We start from the raw sequence: 19989 nt of genomic DNA, 5'->3' as shown, positions 1-19989 counted from the left end.
TGGATGGTGTAGTCATGACCAGTAGTAAGCGACACAAACCAAACTATGTTGCAATAATTTATTATATTATTAACTATTATTTTAACACTCCACAATGTTAAAAAGCCATGAACAAATGGGATACATTGTGCTTGTTAAAGAATGTGAGCCTGTTTAAGGAGATGTTAGCAGCTACATGCTAAACTTTATCTAGGTCAGGTACAGAGACATCCTGACATCTCTTAGTAATATAAGTAAAGCAGATGCATTTATTCTCATGCTATCTACTCTGAAGTTCCAGGAAACATTAAAATATTTGAATTATAAAAAAAGAATGTAGAGTTCCATTGAATAGAATATCCCTAATAGATAACCTTACAGTCTTTCTGCTTTTTTCCCCTCAGAATCATTCTCCTCTATTTGTTATTCAGCGCATCATTAATTCTTTTTTCCAGGTTCATATTTTACTGACCCTGCCGCTTTCAGTGAGGCCGTCCCTCTGAAGTCACCTCTTTTCATTGCTCAGGCATAAACAAAGCAACCTCCTCCCTGCTTTATCTGTCTGCCTCTATCACAGCCTCCCTCCGTTGCTCCCACCCTTTCTCTGTTTTTCTTCGTATTCCAGCTTGTGCAGTGGGTGCGGCGGCAGTGTCTGATGAACCAGCCGTCCACATTTTTATGTCTCTGTCGCTCCTTTTTAAAATTACAGAGACAAAAACATCTGTGCAGGACGTGCTTTGCCATCATAAGCAGACATGGAACTAAAAGTAAAAGAAATATCAGCCGGATGGGTTTAGCCTGCTGCATATCCCCCCTCCAGCCTTTAAACAAGAAACATTTTGCCTCTATTGGGAAACCCAACATCCCTTGCACATAATTTTTCATGCATGCATGTCAAGATTAGTGAGAGTGTGTCAGACTGATTTTTGAGTCCTCCTTCCTTTCTCAAGTTGGCAGACAGAACTGACAGATCTGTGTTTTCTTTTTTTATGTACTGTCTTTCTTTCCTGTCTTTTTCCTCCCCCCAGTCCGCCTAGTGGAGACGCCAAATCTGGCTCCAGCACGCTACCGCCGATTAAATCAAAAACCAACTTCATCGAGGCAGACAAGTACTTCTTGCCGTTCGAGCTGGCATGTCAATCCAAATGTCCTCGCATCGTCATCACCTCACTCGACTGTTTACAGGTCAGTTTTGGGAGGACTCGGGTGGATATCCTCCAAAATGTTTGAAGCCTACATTCCTGGTGTTTATGTACAAGCCATCATAAAAGGCAGTGAACTTCAAGATGGATAAAAATCTCTGTTTGGGTATTTTTGTCTGAAGGAAAGATCTTGTCTGCTGCACTAGGATCTTAATAGGTGCTAGCTTTAGATGCAGCAGTAATGGTGATGGAATCCACGAGGAGTATTTCTAGGCCTAAATATGAGTCAGACCTAAAGGGTCTTAGTGAAAGTAGAAAATGTTAAAACTAATGAAACCATGTATTTAAAAGTGAGAATTTGCATAAAAATTAGTTATCAAGATAACTTGAGGTGTTCAAAGGCTTTTCATTTTTGATACCAGGAGCGACTTTCAAGCAGTTTTAGTTTTTGACAGAGCTGAGATTAGCCTGCTAATCCAGAACTGATAATGATGTAATGTTTGGGATCATTGTCTCATTAAGATGGACAGTTGTGTCAAAGTTTAACCCGTTTGTTAAAATAGTTTGGATTGGGTGTTCAAGTATAAATTACTAAGTAGACTGTCTTGTTCCTAAACCAATATTTTCTAGATTGACTAACATAATGTATGAATCAACCTTCATGGACATGAGATGAGGGATAGATTAGGTTTTTGCCCAAAGACTTGAAGAATTACTGAAGGAAGCAAGGTTTGCATTTTAATTCAAGACTACATTGAGTCTTTTCAGTTTTTTCCTTTATTTAGACATCACCACAGCAACATGCACACAGGCATGACACGGTTTTCCAACTGGATGGATGCAGACTTGGCCTGCTACGCCACAAAGGGAACAAAAAGCCAGCAGTATACTGTGGACAGAATGTCATTTCTGAGCTGAACTGTCAGGCATGGTGGCGGTGACATAATGTTGAGCATCTGTTTATTGGTTAAATGCACAAACTGGTTAGATAAACCAAAAAAACAACAACATCCAGATGATTTAAATTCACTTAAAAAATCAACAGCATGGTTAAAGCATTGACATAACTTTATACCAGCAGCATAATGATCCCAGATACGCATTAGAACTGGCTTTGGTTTACCCTGAACGCGGAACTCTGTGGGGAATTCCAGGTTTTGATGCTATAACGTTTGTGTAGTTTGTCTTTCATTTTCTAAAAGAGACTTACTTTGCATTAGATGAGCAATATCCATATATATTAATGTTTCTGAATCAGTAGGTGCAGCTTAAAAGTAATGGGAACTCTTGTAGCACCCGCTATCAAATCAAGCTTGAGCACCAAAGTTTTGTTTCTAAAATCAATTAGTCATTTGTTGCAAATCCCTTAACATTAGAAGAATTATTGATATGCATCATTAATCATTGAAGAGGGTATGTAATCCTATTGCCAACTTGTGTGTATATAGAGCCGAATATTTCTGACAGTCATACAGAAAAAGGTGGAATATGAATACATTTTTATTCTAAAGCAATAAGGGTTACCAGGTCATGTTCTAAGGTTTGTCGACTTGTTCTGTTAATGTTTTTGCATCTCGGCATCTTTATGTGACTTGCAGAAGCTGATAGCATATGGCCACCTGACGGGCAGCGCCCCGGACAGCACAGCGCCAGGCAAGAAGCTCATTGACAGGATCATCGAGACCATCTGTGCTTGTTTTCAAGGACCACAGACCGACGAGGGCGTGCAGCTACAGATTATTAAGGTTTCCCTTTTTTTTTTTTTTCCTCTGAATTATCTCAGTTCATTTTGATGATTATTATTCATTCAGTTTATGCTAACTGAGTTTATACTAGTTAAGGTAAAGAGCAGAACTTAAAGCAGTCCTGTTTATGCTCGATCTGAAGGAAATGTTGGCTGCTTCAGTTTTACATTTTTCATCTATCGCAGTACCTTTAATTTCAGGATCGATCTTTTAAATATTAGATATATTTAAACTCTAAGGTTTCCTTTGAATATAAGAGATGTTTTATTTTCAAGTCATTTTTTTAAATGGCATTTGGACACGGGTAGACATGCTCCCTATAATTACTGTGTTTTGATATCTGGAAACTGGCCTTTTAATTGTGCAGCCTTTTTGATTAACCTATTTTTTAAAGTATTTCATAAGTAATTTGGACTTCCTACTTTTAGAACATACATCTAAGCAGGTACAGAAAAACAAGTAGCATCAGATTTTCTAAAGAATAGGTATTATCGTCTTTAATGTCTCAGAGACCGTTAAACTCTGCTAATAAACAAAAAATTAACATTAAAAATAAATTGTGACTTTAGATGAGGATGAGGTAACACCCTGCCTTCTCTCCTCCTTCTATGTAGGCTCTGCTAACAGCTGTGACCTCCCAGCACATAGAAATCCATGAAGGTACCGTGCTGCAAGCCGTCCGGACCTGTTACAACATCTACCTGGCGAGCAAGAACCTCATCAACCAGACCACGGCGAAGGCCACACTCACACAGATGCTCAACGTCATTTTTGCACGCATGGAGAATCAAGCAGTATGTCCAAATCCTCTTAAAACTTTACAGTTATCTTTATTTAAAGACACTGCTTATCACTTAAGCCACAGTCAGTGAAATCTCCTCTGATGGAAGCTATTTTATGTTAAAATGAAATAAAGAAGTTTGCTTAGTGGTAACACAATCAGTGTTTTCTGATATTCTTTTAGCATTTAGATAAAGCAGCTGTTTGGATTGTAATACAGGTGTATCTCAGTAAAATAGAACATCATTGCTGAGGCAATTTATTTCTGTTATTTAATTCAAATAGTAAAACTCATATATTCAATGGACAAAGTATTTAATTGGTTTGTTATGGTGCAGACAATTAAAGGGAAGATAGCCCACTTGACAAGTGTCCAGCTGTCTATATTGCAACTCCTAATAAAGAGGAAATGTCACAAGATCATTGTTAAAAACTTACTGTTCAGGGTGCCATATTGAGGGAAAAGTGAGTGGTGACAGAATGTGTGATAAAGAAAGGTGAACAAGCAAAAATGAAAATTGAAGTCTTAAGAATTATGGAGTGAATTTATTCAAGAGTTTAGAGGAAATTCACCCCACAGACGGTTTCAGAGGCGCCTCAACTGGACTAAAGAGACAAAGTTCTGGAATGTTCTCAGCGATTCAAACTACTCTTCTTCTTAATTACATTTTATGTGGAAATAGAGATCCTAGAATCTGGAAAAGGACTGGAGAGCCACAGAATCAGGGCTGTTTTCCAAGTCCAAAATGGAGACAGAAGTCTTCCAGGGAGTTTTAGGAACACCTTATGCCTTCTCTTGCATAGAATTACAGTGCTATGGATCTCACCTTGATTTTTTTTCTCTATAAAGTATTTAACCGCAATGCATGTTTACACAAGCAAACTCCTCTGACCCACAATCCTTAGAGTCCTTGGGGTATTGTCAAGAGGAAGATAGGACACTAACAACATAGACAAGTTAAAGGCAGCTATGAACTCATCATGGACTTTCTAAACACCTCAGCAGAACCATGAACTCATGATCATCACAACATGCCTCATTGATGCAATAATTCATGCAAAAGGAGGCCCAACCAGAAATACTACTACTTTTTAGTGCTTTGCTGCCATTTAGTTATTTTATTACTCTGATTTTAGGGTTTCCTTTGCTGTAAACCATCAACATAAACACAGAAAAAAATGCTTGAAATGCACACATCTCTCTGTAGATTCTATATATTTATGTAATTTTTAAGGTTGTCTTCTGATTATTGAAATTGATTGACCTTTTGGTGGTTTTCTGATTTATTAAGATGCACCTGTATTCTCGTGTCAACAAAAAAAGAGCTCAACTCTAATATCATCTTTTTCTTTTTGAATGACACTTCTCCCCTCCTCACCTGCCTCCCCCCCCTCCTCCCTTTTTGGACAAATAGCTTACAAATCACAAGCTATCTTGGTCTTTGGCCTCCAGAAAGCGTGACCGCCAGGTAAAAAAGCGTGCAGGACTGCCCGTGACATTGCCTGATCAGAAGTCTTTTCAACTCTTTCCTGTGCATCTGTGTTTGCGCATTCAGATCCCCCCACCCCACCCTTTTCCCTCCCTCATCCGTCCACGGTTCATTCTTTCTCTTTCTTTGCTCCAACACTGCACACGAATACTGCACACTCTTTTTTTTTTTTTTTCACCCTGTTGCTTGCCGTGGCCTCTGTTGCTCATCTTGCTTTTCCGCATTGGTTTTTAATTGCACCAGGAAGAGGTTTTGTGTTCTTAATATTTAGCATATGTCATAAAAGTAGTATACGCTGAGATTTAAGGCAGACTTTACCTCTGTAGTGCAGCACACGAGATAAACTTTGTGTGTAGATGCGTCTCACTGGCTGTAGCTCAGCATGGTGTGATCACACGCGCACAGGCGTGTTGGTCTCGCACAGCTTTCACTATCCGACTGAGGTGGCATTTCAATAATGAGCTTAGTTTGTTTGCACAGCCTCCCCTGTCCCCTGCGGTACGTTTGTCTGCCCCATTCGCTGCTCCTGTTCGATGCTAATCGCTTAGTTAGAACGGCTGTGTTGTTCAATTCATTTAGCATTGTATTTTATGCGACAATAGTGACTGCCTTGTTTAATAAAATGGAAGAGCTTCTAATAGGGGTGTGGTGTTCATACTAAAAAAAGAATAAATGCAATTAAAAGTTGATCCTGTGAGCAGATTTCCTGAGATTTTGGTTATAAATCAAAAATGAAAACATTCATCTTTGTTCCCAGTCTCTATTCCTTTCTTCAGATTTTTCCTCTTATTTCCTTGTTTCATAATGTAAACCCCTAATTAAAAGATTGCATACACTTATCATGGGTGTGAAGGTCTTTTACCTATATTGGATAACTCAGAACCTCACTGGTCTCCCAAAAAACTGAAATTTGTATTTAGTTTAAACTTTGAAAATATATTTCTTCACCTGGATGGAGTCTTATTGTTTTTATGCCAACAACTGATTTAGATCTTAGTGACCAAATTCCTAGAGCCAATGAGCCTGATGGAAATATCTGCAACCCAAAAAGTCCATCTTTGTACAGAGCTGGGCTGTCGTTGACTTACCTCAGCTGGATTCATGGACTAAGCTTAAAATCTGTGGTCCAATTGTGGTCCCATTTTTTTTTTTTGTTTTATTTAACCAATTATGCCAAGAGGAGTGATTAAATATCCAAGAAAATTTTCCAAGGAGCCGGGCTACAAATAGATTTGGTGCATCGCAGCAAATGTGTAGTCTAATATCGCTGCAGATCATGTTTATACTGTATCTTACGGAAGAGGATTAGGGCCACTGGGAAAAAACAAAAAAACTGATTTTTAAATTTTATTTCAGTTTAATATGGTAAAAAAGTCAGAATTCTGACTTTTCTGACTGAAATTTTATTTCACTTTAATATGGGAAAAAAAGTCAGAATTTAATAGAAATATTAAAGTGAAATAAAATTTAAAAATCAGTTAAGTTTTTTTGTTTGTTCTTTTTTTCCAAAATGCATTTTAGATTTAAACTTGTGACTTTCTGTTGTTTTAAGGGGGGTAAAAAAGAGTAGTACTCTTTATTAGATCATATTTTAAGAATAATCTAGCACATTTTCTTTTTTTTTTCTTGCAGTAATTAATTCATTAATGTTTTATTATGATATCCTGACTTAGAAAAAAAGCACATCATGTTTCATCGAAGCCCAGAAATGAGCAATATGAAGTCTTATACTCAAAGTGGTAATTTTTTTTTAGGATTGTTTTCATTTACAAACTTGGTCTAAAGTGTTTATAGACACCCTGTAACTGTAGGGTGGAGAAGAAATAATAAAGAAATAATATTATTTACAATCAGATCATATCAGAACGGTCCACGGTCACATCGTCTCCTTTGATGAGACGATGTGAATGTGGTAATTATGGAAGGTCCATATTTCTTCCAGAATCCTCTGAAAGGCATCCCTGCTCATCTTCAGGGTATGTGTTGTTCCAGCTTTAAAGTTTCATTTAAAATCCACTTAAGCAAACACAATCATAGGTGGTTTCTGTTGATTTCAGCTGAAAAAGATGCATTTGTTTGCTATGTTGGATACTGTGATAATCCTCTATATAATGTCAAGTATCTTGTTGAATTTGGTACCAAAATAAAAAAAAACTTACCATGTATGTGATATTTAGCAGGGTTCCAACAACCCTGACTGCTCAGTCCTGTATTGCGTTCCAGAACTGTTTTAGTTCCCCACACTTAAAAAAAAAAAGACACACACAAAGAAATGACCTTTTACTTATAGTCCAACAATAACTGAACAGTTTAAAGAAAGTTGTAGACAGACAAACCCATGATCAGTGTATGTAAATGTCTCCTTGGAGCCTTAAAACCTCCATACTGTATCACTGTGAACATGCAAACATGTCCCTTTATTCACTTGATCAAAACTCCCTTCTAACTTCATGACTCAGTTGACCTGTGATTTATTTATTTTTTCTTTCTATTTTTTTAATGCAAATATGCAAATTCACTTGCAAAGTTGGCCCCTTAACTTGGCAGAGGAACTTTGCACTGCTTGTTGGTGTTCTTTTTAATTTATTGAAAGTTGTGTTTTTCGTGTATCTAACAGTCAAATACACATTTTATATTCCCCAAGAAGAGATTATACTGTACGACTGCCATTTAAAGAAAAAAAAACTTAGTGAAAGATAAAACATTTAAAATGACTCAGTTTAAAACAATGAATGATCTGTGTTTATTTAACTTCACTTAAAAATGTCTTGCCGATAATCAGTGGAAAATCTATTTAACGTTCCAGCAATTCTTGACCAAATTTTCTGGGGTTTTTTTTCCTCTTCTGGGATTTTGAGGACTTATATTTGGTGATGAGCTCCAAGTCTTTAAGCTTGGAAGGACTCCTTACCATCACCCTAATGTTTAGCTCCCTCCACAGGTCTGTATAAAACTCTTGTCCAAACTAGTGAAGTTGAAGCAGCGAATCATTTATAGCAACTGAGGAATCACATTATAAATTATTATTGATTTTATGGCATCCTATTGTACTGTACTCCTTTTATTTTATAATTTGGAGGGTTTTATGTATGGAGCAGTCTGTGTTTAAGGGGCTCTAATGATAAAAGTTAATACTATGATCATAACTTGATGTTACCCCTAAAGTTTTTTAAAATTCCCTCATCAGGACTCTCACTCCCCAAATCAATTATAATTTTCCAGCTAGGAGAAACGATTTGTTGCAGTAAATGTAAAATATTTCTTTCTAAAAATGTCAACCTGTCTAACAGACAGTTTTCTCTTTAAGAAGCAGCCATCAAGTTAGTCATCCAGGAGGTTGCTATTTATGTTTGTGATTTTCCAACAGAGAAGCTTTAAGCCTGCAGCAAACTTAGACCTAAAGCAAACCAGCAGCATGAAGTGATTCACTTTGTTTGTCTCATTGCTGTTTGAGTAGCATGCCACTTTTTTTTCCTCAGCATACTTTTTTTGCATCCCCTCATGGACACTTTCAGATGTTTGCTGACACCATAAGTATATGTTGGGGAGCTCGGTCCTCACAGGAAATGCAGACAGGTTGATGCTAACAAGTTTTCTGGCGATGTTCCTGATCCATGCTGCTTTCTAATGATGAATTTTCTCTTCCATCTGTGTCTCTTTCTTTTTTTTTTTTTTTTTTTGCATCTGTCTCCTATCCCTCTATCAGCTGCAGGAAGCCAAACAGCTGGAGAGGGAGCGGCACCGGCAGCACTCCCCAGCCACCCAGCACACTGAACCAGAATCCCCCCAGCTCCAGGGTCACGTTCACCCACCCAGTAAGGCTCCAACCCAGGAGGCCAACGGCCCCATGAGTCCAGCGACTCCCAACATCGCCTCACCCTCCACCCCCTCAACCCCATCCACGCCGGCCCCAGAGTCCAGCAGCAGGTCTGTGTCAAGAGATCGGGAGGAGCAGGGTGGGCAACCGGCCCCTGACGAGAACCCGGATCCTGAAAACGGCTCTGAGTTCTGTGCAGCTGAGAACGAGCAGACTGAGGCAGATCAGGCCACCGCAGCGGTTCAAAGTAAGACATTTTACTGGTATTTCAAATAAAAAGATGCATAAGGGCCATATAAAAATATAAAATCTGACTTTTATGTCTGTTGCATCTTGAAGTAAATTAGATTTGCTTTTATTCTGTGCAATAAATGAGTCCAAGGTACATTATTCCACCTAAGCATTTTTGCTTTTATTGTGATTTTGTGTAACTGCACAGAAAAGAAAACCTTCAAATGAATCAGACATTTAGATTAATTCTTGTTGCACTTTATGACCTTTATTTGACATAGCATGTTAAATGTAAACGTAAACATTTGTTATTATGCCATAACCTGAAGCTTTATGCTTCATTATAAATTCTTTTTAGTACCTATTCTCTGCAAACCTATGGAAACTTTACGGACATCTCTGTATGGTAAAAAATGGTGGACGAGCAATGGCTCCCAATGGCGAAGATTCTAAATATAAGCTTCTATTGACATTTAATGATTTGGCCCATAAATGTCTCCATGATCAACAGGCTGTTTAAAAAAAACGTAAACTCATAGAAAGGAGTCACTGCCACTCCTTGATGACATAATGAGGTTTTAAAAAATGTTGCACAAAACGAACCAGCTCAACATGTCTACAAATAAAGATAACTTTTGTAACTTTTGACCCAGTTATCAGCTTAATTAGAGATAAATTGAATGATTTTTCAGGGCAGTATAAAGCACTGGGTGCGTATCATTGCTCAATGCCGGCATCGATACCCCTATGTAACTCTGAAGGGTTGGATCCGTTCAAAGCCATGTGACCCAGAATGCCACTTTACGGCAGTCTGAGCTCCCTTTAAACACGAGAGCTAACTAAGCTAAAAGTCGTTTCTGTGACACTTTACTGATCAGACATATTTTTGGTTCTCTGATGTAGGATTCAAACTTGAGGGATGAATGTGATGCGTTATCAGATTCCTAAACACGGTTCAGTGTCGCTTCTTGCTTTCAGGGGACCTAAACATGGAAGTTACAGATTTAACTCCCTATAGAGACTAAAAGTTACACATTGCTGTTGTAAACTTCCCTTTTTATTTAGTTTGGAAGCAGAAGTATCTCTGAATGATAATGTTAATGTGTTTTTGTGTGTCCTCAGATGTGGCATCCAAACAGCATGAAGGAGCAGGTGAAGAGGAGGATGAGGGGCCCCCAAACTATGAGGAGAAAGCGCAGGAAATAGTTCAAAGTATTCTGCAGGAGGTGGTCAACACTGTGGCTGGAGGTAAAACCTTTTTTTTTTTTTCTGTCTTAGCTCCCAGTCTGCTCTGTGCTCATTGCAGCCTTCTCAATATTGCATTTTTGCTTCAATTATTCCAAAAATGTCAGTATTCTGATTAGAGGCTAAAGGTCCTCACATACTTCTGAGTCCACACCGCACTGACAGCTGCGTACAAAGTTAGATTTTACTTACCGTGTAAGCAATGCCTTACTATACCACTCTGTGGAAAAGTACTTCTTGTCAGGAACAAGCATTCATACCAAACCGTTTCAAATGTGACACTGAGTTGACAAGGATCTCCAGGCAATAACTGGCAGCATCACTGTTCAGAGCAGTCAGTCACAAGGACCCGCAGCATCTCTGTTACTCTCTCTACCTGACTGACAGGTGTGTTGTGGGAGACAAGTGATGAAAGGCGCACAACTAGACTTCATTTCTTATGTTTTTGTAAAGCTAGAAGGCAAACCCGTGCTATGACGCCATGGCAGGGTGGGAACATGAGGAATGGGTAAGCTCAACCATGATGAGAGATCCCACTCAGCTCAGAATATGCACAGGTATACTGAAGTATGTTCAAATGTTAATGATTTATGCATCCATCATAATATAGTTTGAATAAGCTGCAGTTTGAAGTATTGACAATACTCGGTAAAGACAATTATTGTTATTGTAAACTAGACTCTACTTGTAAACTGGGAGCTAAAGTCAAAGGGAACTCTTGTTTTTTCTACAAAGGCTGTCCTAAAATTATTCAAGCAACTGTTTTAACTTAAGACGTCAACATAAAGGATGCTTTAATGGGCAAATAAATATGAATTCAATGGCGGAGTTTGCACATCTCCCCTGGACTGACCCCCCAGCAGGAAGGAACAATCCCTGAGACATTCAATTACTCAAGACCTGTGAATAACAGTTCCTGAAATAGGGAATCATTTCAGGGTTGCCATCTTAACGGAGACTGAAGATAGCCAATCAAAGAGTTCTTCCTCCATGATGTCAGAGCTCTAAAGATGCTCTACTTCAGGACACGGTGTAAACATACGATCATGTGAATATGTTTGGGGGAAAATTAAGAAAAACATCACTATTTTCGGAGATGACCTCAATCATTTAATGGTGGTTCAATGTTTTACCCTGATTGCTTTATGCTCCAGTCTCCTAAAACATTAAAAGAAGATACATCTTCTCTGACTGCAGGTCACTGCCTTGACCCGGCAAACCTCTGCTCCGATACCAAGGAGTCGGCTGGCGAGGGCGAGCCGGCGGGTTCGCTACCAGCCGAGGCGCCGACTGAGGGCACCCAGAGCTCCATGGAGGACGAGGGTACAGTGGGGAGCGACAGCGAGCACGTCCATGCAAACGGCATTCCCGGCACGCCTATTTCCGCCAGCTTTACGCCCTCGTTGCCTGATGACAGACTATCCGTCTCCTCCACCGACACTCAGGTGAGGAAGTAATGAGCGGATTAAGCAAAGACATGCTCCGTTCCCTCAAAGCCTTCAGGTCTTATATTCAAAAGACTCGAAACCTGTTTAAACCTCTGTAGCTCTATGTTAAATGTGTACATTTAGGCTACACTCACACTGCAGGCCTTGATGCAGAATTCCGATTTTTTTGCGTTGCCGTTCATATTTCCAAATATGTGCGACTTGTATGTGATCTCCTGTGTGAACTGCAGTCATACAACGCAAGTGTCCCGCATTCACAGTAGAGGATGCAATGACGTCACAGGCCAGCGTGCTCTTTTTTTCCCGGAAGTTAACATGGATGGTAGCGCCGGCGCGCATCTAGCGGTCTTTTCCAACCACAAAAACACAATCTTTTCAATATGGTTAAACATAAATACTGCTCTCCGCATCATCATCTGCCATGGTTGTTGTTTTTCTTGCTGCTTCCGCGTAGCAAGAGGCATAATAGTGACCTTTGTCAGGTATTAATGACGTTCAGGTCGGATGAATCTGACCTGGCCGTTCAGACACAGGTCGCATTTGAAAAGATCAGATTCGTATCAGGACCACATAGCCAAGTGGCTTTGGTCGGATTGGAAAAAATCAGATCTGTGTTGTTCAGACTGTCATGAAAAGATCAGATCCAGGTCGCATATGGGCAAAATAATTGGATTTGGGTCACTTCAGGCTGCTGTGTGAACGTAGCCTTTGTCATTGCTTATTCCTATAACCCATTTGCATTGACAAAATTTCACAGTCCATGTATCAGGATGAACAACTATCCTTTATGTTACTTGATCCATTGAAGTAATTACTTAGATTTTTATTTTAAAATAATATCTTCCCAAACCTTAACTTCTTTTAGAGAAGTTAAGATTCCGGTCAGCTATTGAATATATTTTTTTATTTTTTTTTTCATTAAGGTGTATATATTGCGAAATCTGTCTTAAATATTTAGGTATCTACCTAAAAGCATTTCTTAAAAATATAACTGCGCTGTTTGAAGATGTGGAGCTTTTGTCTGACGTTACAGACAAAAGCTAGAAAACCCTAAATAAACTGGATAGAGACATTTTTACCCTCTTTAGTTATTCAGTAGGATAAATTCCAGCTAGGATGTAGTAGCACTTGTGTAATTTACATCAGTTTTACTTGTAAACCATAATGGGCTTTAATTAAACTTCCTGAAAACTCTGCCCTCAATCTGGCAGCACTAAAATGCATCTAAAATCCCCTCAGGTGGTTTTCCAGCAGCTGTTGTAGAGGCAAGGTTCGCACTGAGTTAATTAATTCACATTCGAATCACCTGGACTCTGGACTTTGTTTCCAAACAGGTGCGTCGCTTTAGTCACGTTGATTTATCTGATAGCTGCTGAGAGGAATGTGATACATCCAGTTAATGAATAAATAAATACCTGCTCTGTTTGAGTCGCCCTCCTGCTACCTTTCTGAAGAATAAAAAAAAAACATTTGAACTGCACCTTAACTTTTTGTTACCCTGCTCCCATTAACTGGGATTTTATGTGACATCTGCCTCTTTAACTGGCCCCTAATTTGAATTTAACAGTTAACACAATGTGTGAATAAAGCATTAAATCAAGGAAAACATATTTTATCAGTTTATAACCACTATATAACCACCACTTACGCTTTGCAGGGTTACAATTAAATCCTGCAAAGCGTGTTTTATATAAAAAATATATTTCCCCGTAATATAAAATGTCAGAAGTTGAGAACTTTTTTGTAAATGATGAATAACTGGCTAACGTTGATTTAACAGCTAAACATGATGCAAATAAGGAGAGAAACACTTATTTTATTCTTTGCTTTTAGATGTTTCTATATGACTCCTTAAAGTTTTATACAAAAGCTCAATATCGTCTCTTGGAGGGAATTGATGAATAATTAAAACCTTTTGTAAAGGATCGGTCAAGTTTAAAGCACTTTGAGATCAATTCAGAAGAACAATTGAGGATTTACTCACTGGAAGAAAGTTGTATCTGTACCAAACCTACACAGATTCTCACTGAACGATTAATATTACTTTTAACTTTTTGACAATTAAACACCTGACAGCCGTCTACTACCAGTAAGTTACTGACAATTTATATTAAAGATCAGAAGGTGCAAAGTTTTCCCAGCAGTCTGACTCATCTCCTATTCTCTACTCACTATATGATTTGTTACCATCTGGCAAACTGTAAAATCTCTTAACTTGTAAATGTAAAAGATTCAAATATTTATTTGTTCCTTCCTCCATCAGACTAATGGATAAAGAAGGCATATTTTCACAATTTTTATGGTGATGGTTCTTTTTTTATTGTAACACTTAGTCAATGACTAATTTCCTCCACATTACACATTTAAGATTATGTCTATTAATGAATAAAATAGTTAACCATTCAGTCTGAGTTAACTTGACTAACTTAGCAAAGAATAATACACAAGACTTTAAAAAGCTGGTAAAGGTTTTGCTTTTCCACAAAGTAAAAACTCAGGAGGACTGAATGTAAATTATCTTTTCTATTATTTTTAAAATCAATTGAATAAAAACATTTTTCTACTGCATTGTGTTTAAGCATCACTTTGCGCTGGTCAGTAACGGAGCATGTTTTATGGAAATCATCCATTCATCTCTGCATGACCTTTGCAGGTCTGTGATCACGATCAAAGGGATCTCATTGATCCGTATGTCTTTAACCACCATGTTAGGGGATCAAAGCTCTAAAACAAGACAGATGTTTTACTCACTGCTTCTTTTTACCTTCCTTTAGGAATCAGGAGCTACAGCCGGCCAGCCGCCAGGTGCTAAGTTCTCCCACATCCTCCAGAAGGATGCTTTCCTCGTCTTTCGCTCTCTCTGCAAGCTGTCCATGAAGCCTTTGTCGGACGGGCCGCCTGATCCAAAGTAAGTTTTGTTTTTCAGAATAGTATTAAAAAAATGCTTGTAAAGACTCTTCAGGCAACATGCTTGTTACTCTCTGTTTGGTGTATTTTTGAAGAGAAATGTAAAGCTCGGCAGCTTAGAGGAGGTTGTTATTAGATGTGCTTTTATTGTCATATTTTCTTGGTTTAACTGATTAGTTGTTAATCTGCATCTAATAGGGACTTATTTAACGTTTAGACAGATATTATTGTAAACTTCTTGAAATCTAAGAGTTGGAGTTTAACTCTGCTGAATTTATTGGGCTCTTTGTGATTTTATTTCTTGCAGAGGCTGTAAAAAAAAAAAAAAAAAAATCCTTAATTTCATTGTTCTCTCTATAAGCTGCAGTTCTGAGCGCAGTGAGTCATGGTTTCGATTCAGGATCACTCATATTATAGTGGTTTTTTTATTTGATTTCATTGCTTATGGAGTTAATATGAGACACCAATCATCATTTTGTGAGTCACTTCCTCACAGGGACTCTTTTAATCCTTCCTCTTTTTTTCAAAGCACGACAAACTGCAAAAATTAGTGAATTTGATATTTCTTCAAGGGGAAATGTGATTTTACTGATGGCTGCAAATATGGAAACTGGGTTTCTTATCTTTTGCTTCTACCTTGAATTTTATCCACATCTTTCCTCTTTTTTGGTTTCTCTTTGCTTGCCAGTTTAATCTTAATCTAGAATGTTTTTTGAACCAACTTCCTTCATCTCTACCAGGCAGAAACATTTACTCTAAGAAGGTTCATTTGTTTTGTCCCACCTGAGCAACATGGCGCCCACGCTGAACAGTCTGCAGCTTAACGTTCCCAGTTGACACATCTTAACTTCTGTCCTTGCCTCTGAATCTAGCGTACCTTTTCATGAGACTTCACACTCACTTTGTCATTGACTTTTCTGTTTCTTTTCAGCTTTTCTGCTTTGTCTGTGCAAATGGGTTTTTATTTTCAAGGGTAGAAGGCACTTACACAGAGAAAATGTGAAAGGTTGTAGCTGTGTTTTCAAATGGCATATAAAGCCTCCTGTTGCCAAATACTGTTTTAAATGCTGTTGAAAGCATCTTTTGCAAAATTTCAGTCATTGCTGCTCTGCAAAAGGTCTTCTGCTCCTCTTGACCATGCCAAAGGGATTCATTTTGCATAAAATGCAATTTGCTGTTTTAATGTATAGAAATGAAGTCAAGAAAAAATATAATTGAACTCGTTTATTCTCATAAAACTTTTTTTCAAAAGTATGTCAAGGTTGTTGTTTTAGCACCAAAAATCAAATTTTTTCTGCTTCCTAAAGATGAAAAGTGGAGACATCTCAAAGAAGTGGTTAAACTCTGCATATAGATAAGCTGGATTTGCTGTATTTCTTTAACTTTGGTATTTTCTTGCCCCACCCTTAACCCTGCAGAAGCACAGTTTAGACAGACGGATGTTGTGCATGCATTGATTTTGGCCTCTGAGCATTTCCTTTGAAGGCAACTTAGGATTTTTCCTCATGCATGCTCGCTCTGTAATTTGTTATAAATCCCCTTCAAGGACATTTTCTTTTTCATTATAAAGACCAGTACAGCTAGCATGTCTATGATAAATACTTTACATTAACTTTACAGCAGTGTTAGTTACGAATCCCAAGCTTTGGGCTTCTCACTAGAGTTTTGTTGAATCATTTGGTTATGAAAAGAAGATTTGACAGATTCAAACCTACTGCTTGTTCTCTAAAACTAAGCCAAGGAGAGCGTCAGTCGTTGGAGCAACCAAAGGATAACTCTGCATAGATCCACACTTTTTTGAAAATTCATGGATAGGTGGCGTCCTCCGTGAAGCCGGCTTTCCTGGAAGAGTAAGAGAGTGAAAGAAAGCAGAAGTCACAGCGAACATGTGGAAAACGAAACTTTTGACCAGCTTTTTGAGAAATGGAATGTGGGCAAAATGAAGGCTGCATACCATCTCCATAGTGAGGTATGGTGGTGGTCGCATAATCCTAGGGGAATGCTTTTCTTTAGCAGGGACAGTGAAGCTGGTTGAGTTGTCGCATGTTAATATAAGCCCATCTTGGAGGAAAACCTGCTAAAGGTGTCAAAAAGCAGTCAGAACTACAGATAAATTGTCCAGGTCAAAGTTAAGATGGTCCACTCAACATCCAGATACTGATAAAACCTTTTTTCATTGGATTTGGTGTTCACATGTATCCCCCATTCAGGCTGACGGTACTTCAGCTATTGCTACATGAAGGATGAGAGGATATTTTGTGTAGATGTGTGAAATAAAACTACGAAACAAAAAAATTGAATGGCTTTCATTGTCAAATAAGAATTATTCCTTACCCAGCTCTTTCTCTGACTGATCCAGGTCCCATGAGCTGCGATCGAAGGTGTTGTCTCTCCAGCTGCTGCTGTCCATTCTGCAGAACGCCGGGCCCATCTTCAAGACCAACGAGATGTTCATAAATGCCATTAAGCAGTATTTGTGCGTGGCGCTGTCTAAGAACGGCGTGTCCTCTGTGCCTGAAGTCTTTGAGCTCTCCCTCTCCATCTTCCTTACTCTGCTCTCCCACTTTAAGACCCATCTCAAGATGCAAATCGAGGTAACATCTATGCACCGGTTTATTTAGAAAACATTTTTTCCTTTATTCCCACTTAAATTGCCAGGTCATCAGTTCTGTGTTAGAATAAAAAGTTTTTAATGTTGTGGGATTGTAGAATAAGTACTTCCGTTTAACCTCTAAATCCAACCATCCTTTCACCATGGAGTCATTTATCAAACAAATTCACACCCCCTCTGTTAGAGGTTGTTTTAAATTCCCTAAACTAGGAATGTTAAGCTAAACTTTATGCAGTTTAATATTAACTTTGAAAGCAAACAAATTTTAAAGGCCTTATAAACAAAAAGAGTAAAAAAGGAGGTATTACCTAAATGAAAAAAGGAAGTGTTAAGGCCAAAAATGTGGTTTTATTAAATTTCAGGCAATTTAAATCCAATTTAGACTCTACAGAAACCTTTCCAAAAAGTGGTGCAATGCTCTTGATATACTAAGATTAAAAGGTTTTGTTAATATTATTGCTTTAAAAATTCAGTTCATTTCTTTAAAAGCATGTCAGTGTCTAAAGAAATAAAAGCCTTAATTATTTGCCTTAATTGTCAGTTGCTGGAAAGCTTGAAAGATGGTGAGTAATAGAAAGATACATTTTTAAGAATCCAGTTTATATTGGCAATGTTTTAAAAGGCATTTTGCACAGCAGTCCTTGGTGAGGCTGTTATTCTTCCATCTCGGCCAATCAACTTCCCTTATTGCAACCTTAGCCTTGAGCGCTTTGTGTTTGGGGTCATTGTAGATGAAGGCAATGAAAATCGATGCAGCCATGTTGGAGCCGTTCCCTTGGTGTTTTAGGCGTGTATTCTGGATCACGTTTGAGGTGTTCTTGGAAAGTTTGCACCCCCGTTCCTGTTCTGCTACAGGAACGAAGCCCAGATCTATCATTCACACTTGGGAAAATATCCAGATGCACATCTTACTTTACTCTGCCATTTTTTTTTTTTTTTTATTTATTATTTTCATAAATGTCTGACTTAAGAATCTCAATGATATTTAGATTTTGTTCCTAATTATTTTATATTTGAAGTTGTTTAATTTTTGTCTCTACCTTTACTATATTAAGAGGATATGCTAAAATATATATATACATATATATTTTTTTTTTTTTTTTGCAAATTGAAGAATTTTCATCCTTACAGAACATCCAAGTTCTTTCTCTTAAATATGTGAAATTAATCTATGGGAAAACAAATTTTTTCCCATTGTTTTTTTTTATTTTTCAGTGTCTATAAGTGACTATAACAGCCCTTACATGCCGTCCAATTCAACTGTTGCTCTCCTTGTTTTTAAATGTGGCGTTGCTATAGCTCCTTTTTGTATGACTGCCTTTGAAAATGCAACATGACCTGTTTCTCTGCAGGTGTTCTTCAAAGAGATTTTCCTCTACATCCTCGAGACGTCCACAAGCTCTTATGACCACAAATGGATGGTCATACAAACCCTCACCAGAATATGTGCAGGTTTGCTCTTCTATTTACTTTTCCTTATTTTTCTACGGCCACATCATTGGTGACAGTGCAATAAGATATAATATAGACCTTGTATGATAGTTTTTAATTTTAGCTTTTCAAATTAAATAGTTAATTAAGCAAATTTGTCACTGAAAAAAAAAAGTATTTTGTTGACAATATATATGTTGATCCCTGATGTTTAGAGTATTATTAGCTGTATATTATTAATACTGTAACTGCTGTATGCATCATTTATTGCTTGTTTTTTTTTATTTGATATGTATTTATAAATAAAAGAAATATAGAACAGTGTGCTAACATATAAAAAAAAGTTATTGCACAGTGTGCAACATATTAAAACCTTTTTAGCCCTTTGTTCAGCTATGAAAAGTAAATCCCTTTATTTTCCCACAACGGGGAAATGTTCTTTGCATTTAATCCATCCCCTTGGGGAGCAATCAGGGGTTAAGGGTAACATAACTCCTTATTCTTAGTTATTTACGTGGTTTCCTCTAGTTTTTAGAAAGAAGGGTAACAAAACTCTTGACTCTCCCTGTTCAGATGCCCAGAGTGTGGTTGACATCTACGTGAACTACGACTGTGACTTGAACGCTGCTAACATATTTGAACGTTTGGTCAACGACCTCTCAAAAATAGCTCAGGGCCGCGGAGGGCATGAGCTTGGCACAACGCCGCAACAGGTGACTTTTTATTTTATCTCGTCTTTTTCATTACTTATTCATTTGTTTGCTTTGAAGGTATTGTTTAGGATCTGTAAAGTAGTATGAAAATTGGTTAATATCTTATCTGTATTACCCAGTATTCTTTTTTTATTGTAAATCCAGTTTAGTTGGTGTCGGAGAGTGAGGCTGACTACTTAGAAAAGTGCAAACATGGAAATAGACCTATACAAATGTAAAAATCACTGCAGATATTTTGACTAGAAATGGAAGTCAGAGACATTGACTCTCCATCAAACTTAGCCTGTGAAACGGACTGAGTAGCAGGGATCATGCTCCATGATTTTTATGCTTCTGTTTTGGGCTTGTTTTGTCAGGCCTCAACAAATTATATCAAGGCCGATTCATGAATTTATAATATCATAAAAAAAATTAAAAAGCAAAGATAATGATATAAAACTAGGGATGCAC

At 37.8% G+C, this 19989-nt stretch overlaps 1 protein-coding gene across 4 annotated transcripts in view; it reads left to right on the top strand.

Moving 5' to 3' along the window:
- The window catches only part of arfgef1 (ADP ribosylation factor guanine nucleotide exchange factor 1), a 72933-nt gene that overhangs the window by 30079 nt on the left and 22865 nt on the right, over positions 1–19989 (top strand). For 2 of the 4 annotated variants that reach the window (XM_015384393.1, XM_015384395.1), the window contains exons 3-13: positions 1008–1164; positions 2720–2866; positions 3481–3660; positions 5062–5115; positions 8843–9200; positions 10307–10432; positions 11627–11874; positions 14652–14785; positions 17144–17378; positions 18748–18847; positions 19400–19539. In XM_015384393.1, coding sequence (XP_015239879.1) covers positions 1008–1164; positions 2720–2866; positions 3481–3660; positions 5062–5115; positions 8843–9200; positions 10307–10432; positions 11627–11874; positions 14652–14785; positions 17144–17378; positions 18748–18847; positions 19400–19539 — 1879 coding nt within the window. The remainder of the gene's footprint in view (positions 1–1007; positions 1165–2719; positions 2867–3480; positions 3661–5061; positions 5116–8842; positions 9201–10306; positions 10433–11626; positions 11875–14651; positions 14786–17143; positions 17379–18747; positions 18848–19399; positions 19540–19989) is intronic. The other 2 variants (XM_015384396.1, XM_015384394.1) reach the window with 1 other exon arrangement.

The sequence above is a fragment of the Cyprinodon variegatus genome, unplaced genomic scaffold (genome assembly GCF_000732505.1).
Source record: "Cyprinodon variegatus isolate N-32 unplaced genomic scaffold, C_variegatus-1.0 Scaffold311, whole genome shotgun sequence".
In the NCBI taxonomy this organism is placed as follows: Eukaryota; Metazoa; Chordata; class Actinopteri; order Cyprinodontiformes; family Cyprinodontidae; genus Cyprinodon; species Cyprinodon variegatus.
Note: the sequence above shows the minus strand (reverse complement) of the source record. Positions and strands in the feature narration are given on the sequence as shown.